At 38.9% G+C, this 5,590-nt stretch overlaps 1 protein-coding gene across 1 annotated transcript in view; it reads left to right on the top strand.

Moving 5' to 3' along the window:
• The window catches only part of vps25 (vacuolar protein sorting 25 homolog), a 6,924-nt gene extending 1,334 nt beyond the window's left edge, over positions 1–5,590 (top strand). Inside the window, exons 3-6 of the mRNA XM_053640506.1 lie at positions 1,469–1,522; positions 1,657–1,745; positions 3,268–3,343; positions 4,766–5,590. Coding sequence (XP_053496481.1) covers positions 1,469–1,522; positions 1,657–1,745; positions 3,268–3,343; positions 4,766–4,878 — 332 coding nt within the window. The 3' untranslated portion in view covers positions 4,879–5,590. The remainder of the gene's footprint in view (positions 1–1,468; positions 1,523–1,656; positions 1,746–3,267; positions 3,344–4,765) is intronic.

Raw genomic sequence — 5,590 nt, 5'->3', positions numbered from 1 at the left:
GACATATTTTAATATGTTGATAAGAGTGCATCACAGTGTAAAACATGACACTTCCGGTTGCCAGTAGGTGGCGCAATGACTTTAACTGAATATTGGCATGTAGATGTCTTCAGACGAAGTCTGGAGCAGATTGGACATGAATATTGGCATGTAGATGTTTTCAGACATGTGAAGTGTGGAGCAGATGGGACATTGCATGTTTGAGTTATAATAACTTCCTGTTTCATGGTGAACCGTCAAAATTTGTGAGAGCGCCATGCCCAGGCCGTGCGGCGAAAACCCAAAAGCTTTGCAATTTTGCATCGTCCAGGCCTTTACATGAGACGGACCGAATACGATCTCGATCCGATGAAATCTCTAGGAGGAGTTTTCTAGGTGAAACGTAGCGTGAGGCGCACATCGTTGAAATTTTGTAGGTGGCGCTATTGAACCATTTTGCAACACTCAAGTCTGGAACCCCTATCAGATGTAAATTGGCATCCATTCTGACGTGTGTGTGCAAAATTTCGTGAGTTTTCAGGTATGTTTAGGCCCTCTAAAATGCGATTCATTTGAAAACATGGAGAAAAAGAAACGGAGCAGATCCAATAGGGCCTCACACCATCGGTGCTCGGGCCCTAACAAGTGTTATAAAACTTACGCCATTTCTTGTTTAATCCCCTTCCAAGTACTCTCCTTGTGATGCGATACACTTGTCCCAGCATTTCTCTCATTCCTACAAACCTTTCCTGTACTCATCTTTTCTCATCGTGTGTAGGAGAGTTGTCACCATATCATAAACGTATCTAACGATACTGTATCAGCTGAAGTATCGTGATATTGTGTGAATCATCAAATCTACAAAATGAACCATATTTACAGAAATACACAGATATAAATAAAAACAGGCTAACCGAATTGTCCTCTCAATACTTTAATGATAATGAGTCTTTATTGGTCACCTATACAGTACAGCACAGTGAAAGTCTTTTCTTCGCAAACCCCAGCATGCCAGGAAGTTGGCGTCAGAGCGCGTTCTAATTTATTAATGAGAATGAAGAACTGGCTGTTGGAAATACTCAAAAACAATCATACAGTTGACAAGCGACTATTTCAATGTGGGACAGATTTCATCTGTTCCCTCGAGCAGTGACGTCATATGAATGGAAATTGTCCTCAGAGAATGAAGAATGAACATTTCCAGTGCAGGACAGTCGCTAACTTTTTTTTAAATATAAAACACAGTCACTAAATTGGCAGCACTTTGTCAAGTGAGGGTATATTGAATTTGAAAGGGTTATGTCAATCTTATATGCGCTGGGGATCCTGTTAGCAAAGCCAGTGATATTAAACAGAAATGATCATACAAGATAAAACAAGATTAGGCCTGCCAGTGTAGAGATCACAAGACGGTTATAGAAATTCGTACTGTCTGAATAATGCCTTTCTGAAACCTTTCTGCATATTCACTTTGACTTGAGTTGTTAAGGAAAACTTTCTGTTGAGGCCATACAAGTCGTCTTCGAGGAACTGAGGAAAAAAGGTGAGCTGGAGCTCAGTAATCCGTTTTTGAACTGTTGCATTTCCTCCGAACACAGTCTAATGTCAGCAGTGTCCAGCGGTTGCAGTCCATGCGAGTTTCTAAAACACCACTGTCACTGTTGCTTGTGACCACAGGGAACCTGGAATGGATGGACAAAAACAAAACACGCTGTTTAATCATGTGGCGAAGACCTGAAGAATGGGGCAAGCTGATTTATCAATGGGTGAGGTCTGCATACTGTTTACATGCAACGTTCAGAGGCGCCAACATTTACGGTTTCTGACCAGTTATTACAGCGATACGAAAGACACCTGGTGGAAAAAGAGTAGAATGTGCTGTTTGTTATTTATGCTGTTATCATGGATCCATCACTCCACCGACACAAGCGAGGGTTTTGTGATAAAACTTGAAGAACAAAGTTCTTTAACTAGTCATTTTACACTGTGTGGAAATGCTTTTGTTACAGTATTATATAAGTGCCCTCATGTCTAATATACTACTTTTACACGTTAGCTAATTTTTACTGAACAGTTTTATGTGTATATACAGTGTGTGTATGTGTGTGTGTATGTATGTGTGTGTATATATATATATATATATATATATATTATATACCCACACCTGACCATCACACTCTCAAGGCTTTCCGCTCTATTTTCGATCGTGGCTGTGGGGATTTGTGTTCATTCAGCCACAAGAGCATTAGTGAGGTCGGGCACTGATGTCGGGAGAGGAGACTCCAGTTCCAGTTCATCCCAGATGTGTTCAGTGGGGTTGTGGTCAGGGTTGTGTGGAGGCCACTTGAGTTCTTCCACGCCAACCTTGACAAACCATGTCTTCTTAATTCTACAGCATACAAAGACGTCCTATACAATTGTATACTTTCAAATTTGTGGCAACAGTTTATGGAAGACCCACGTATGGGTGTGATGGTCGGGTGTCCACAAACTTTTGGCCAAATAGTGTACTGGTGTTATAGTTGTGTCAGCTGTATTTATTTCTGGATGGACATTAGATGAGTGGTGATGTATATGAAATTTGAACATTATATTATTAATTGTACGCTAGTGTAGAAAATGTTGCAAAAGCTTTGTTTCAAGGGACACAGTTAAAAAAAAAAAAATGGGACGGTCTACTTTTTAAATTAGGCAACCTGTATAAACCTCCTAATGAGTGCTTCAACAACTAATTTACTCCTTGTGCTACTGTAGAGTTTTATGGCATTTAATAGTCCCTCCAGGACTTCACGATCACAGAAATGAATGCGAAATCACGGAAACTCTGCAGTATTAGGAGGAGCTTGCAATGTTTCAAAATGACCGCAGATCTTCTGCAGATTTGGGCCAAGACATGTCATGTGATATCATTAAAAGACAGTCCTCTTTGATCCCCGTGTGTCGAACATGAGCACAGCTAAAAGGGGTCTCATTTGCCAACAAACATCACAGTGAAAGACCATGCAAAAGAATTTTCTGCAATTGCAATTTCGACAATTAAAGCAGTTTTCCGCAAAAAAAAAAAAAAAGCACAAAAAACTCACAAATTATATTGCAAATTTTGAAAAAAAAAAAAAAGCCTCCACAAACTCAAGCATTTTTGGCCGCAACAATCACAAAAAACTCGGTAAAATCCTGTACAGACTGATTTAAAGTCATCCTGTTTAAAAGATCAAAGCTGTAAGGATGTTCTGTAGTACCATGCTGTCTGCTGATAATTCCAATGGATTGTCTTTTTATTCTTCTTAGGTGTCTAAAAATGGCATGGTCAACACAGTGTTTACACTTTATGAGCTTTCAAATGGTGATGACACAGAAAGCGAAGGTATGTATGCTGTTTGTGACCTATGGTTTATATATATATATATATATATATATATATATATATATATATATATATATATATATACACACACACACACACAGAATGTTTACTTGTCAGTTTGTCTGAATTGTGTTGCTTGGTATACAATAGTTAACTCGGTTAATAGTTACAATAGTTTTTTTTTTTTTTTATGGGAATTTCTGCTTGTTTTCGGGCCTGAGTTCAACATTGTATTTATTTGTGATGTCACACTCCACAGTAGTGGTTAATGTCTCATATGAAAGTACGGTAGTCACTCAGAGCATTAAGAATGAGCAGTTTTTTCATAAGTATTTCTTTTTTTTACTTGGCCTACTAGGTTTAAAAGTTATTATTTTATTGTGGCAGTTGTACACAGTGTTTTAATATAAAAAAAAAAAAAAAAAAAGCTTTAGTGTGCTGTTCGTTTTATATCTGTACCAATGTTATTGTGGAGAGGTGTGAATTGTTTGGCCAGCAGGGGGCTCACACCCTCCCCTTTCCCATCACTCTGCTCACCAGCAGCTAAACACACTCGCGATACTCTACACACAGAAACCCAACAGTGTTGCAGACTAACTTGCAGGAGTGGTAGTCATGCACGATAGTAACAGGGACAGAGTAGCTATGAGAAACATCTAATGAATCACTTGAAAAGGTAACCGCATGGCAGTAGAGAGTGTGTAGATAAACATAATTCAGAGGGTGAGGTTTAATAAGGTTTCTGCATTAGGATTTAAGTGCTCTTTCAAATCCGCAGACATTTCTTAGTGGAATCTGTGCACTGTACGCTGTTCGGTTTGGGTTGGGTGTGGTTTCAGCTGGTGCTGTTTATTCAGACCACAGTGATCAGGATGGACTGAATTGAGCACGGGATGGGCCTGGAGATCATGGCTAGTGAATCGAGATTTTATTTATTTAAATAAAAATAAAAAAGCCAAATCGCAGGTTTATATTAATGAGCTTGTTTTAATACATTGTTTCTAAAGTAACATTTTATATAGGGACTTGTACGTTGATGCTTCAAATAAGATGGATTTATAAAATGTGTGATTTTACATTTAAGTTTTCCACCAAGGCAAAGTCTCCACGCTGAAGGGCATTACGGTTTGTTGGTAACATGACGAGCTATGTTTTTGTTTTACTAACTTGCGTGAGTGTATTAATTAAGGAATAAAATACTTGGGGGCGTGCCGTTATAGGAAAACAATCAGCAACGCGGTGGTGTAATGCAGCCCAACACGTTGCCACCCTGAAGTTGAATATTTTCCTATAACAGCACCCAAGGTGATCTCATACCAAAGCAATTGGCAAACTGTTACAATATTTTATTTACTAAAGATGGCTTTAGATGTACTGTACTGAAGGACATGCAAGTGAATGACAGTGCACTTCATTTCCCAGAGTTCCATGGGCTGGAGGAGTGGATGCTGCTGCGTGCACTACAGGCCCTGCAGGCTGATGGCAAAGCAGAGATCATCACAATGGATGATGGAAAAGGAGTCAAATTCTTCTAATTTAAGAAATCACGTTTTTTTTCCGGACAGTGTCGAGATGTTTTAAGCCCAGTCTGATCTTTTTTTGATCTGTTGGGCTCAGCGCTCTGGTGGATGGGCTTTAGAGTTTGGATTTCCTGACACAGATTAAGTAGGATTTTCAAATATAGAATACTGTAAAAGTCTTAAACTGTGAATGGAAAACCAGCCCAAAGCATCATAGCACTCCATTACTTAATTGTTGCATTGAAAGTCATTATTGTGTAGATAAATAAGTATGTTAATAATTTCCTTGTTGGAACTATTCTGAATTGGTGATTTTACACCTGGCAAACTGGAGATGACTTACAAACCTGTTCAGTCAGTTTGACATAGGATTTCACTCGCGATGCAAACGGCTGAAAGTTCAGTTAACTGCTATGGCATATCAGAAAAATATATCTATTAACGAGTCAAATTGTCAGTTTGACTTTTGTCTTTTAGCGCTGTAAATTCTGGCAGACTCTCATTCTACTTGAATATCTCCTGTGTGTGCTACCACAAAACCCAAAATTCTTACTGGGAGTCACCTGATGCTTCCTTTCCAAGATACAGACCAATTGTCCTTATGCCAGTTCTGGCAGTTTGGTTGCTGAAACTTTCCAGTAGCATTATTCTTCTTGTCTGTGTCTGTCTCCAACCACCTTTTATACCATGATAATACTGTACAAATAAATAAGAGTGGTTTACTTTT

The sequence above is a fragment of the Ictalurus furcatus genome, chromosome 13 (assembly GCF_023375685.1).
Source record: "Ictalurus furcatus strain D&B chromosome 13, Billie_1.0, whole genome shotgun sequence".
Classification (NCBI taxonomy): Eukaryota; Metazoa; Chordata; class Actinopteri; order Siluriformes; family Ictaluridae; genus Ictalurus; species Ictalurus furcatus.
The sequence above is the reverse complement of the archived record's forward strand: the minus strand, read 5'-3'. Positions and strand labels throughout refer to the sequence as shown.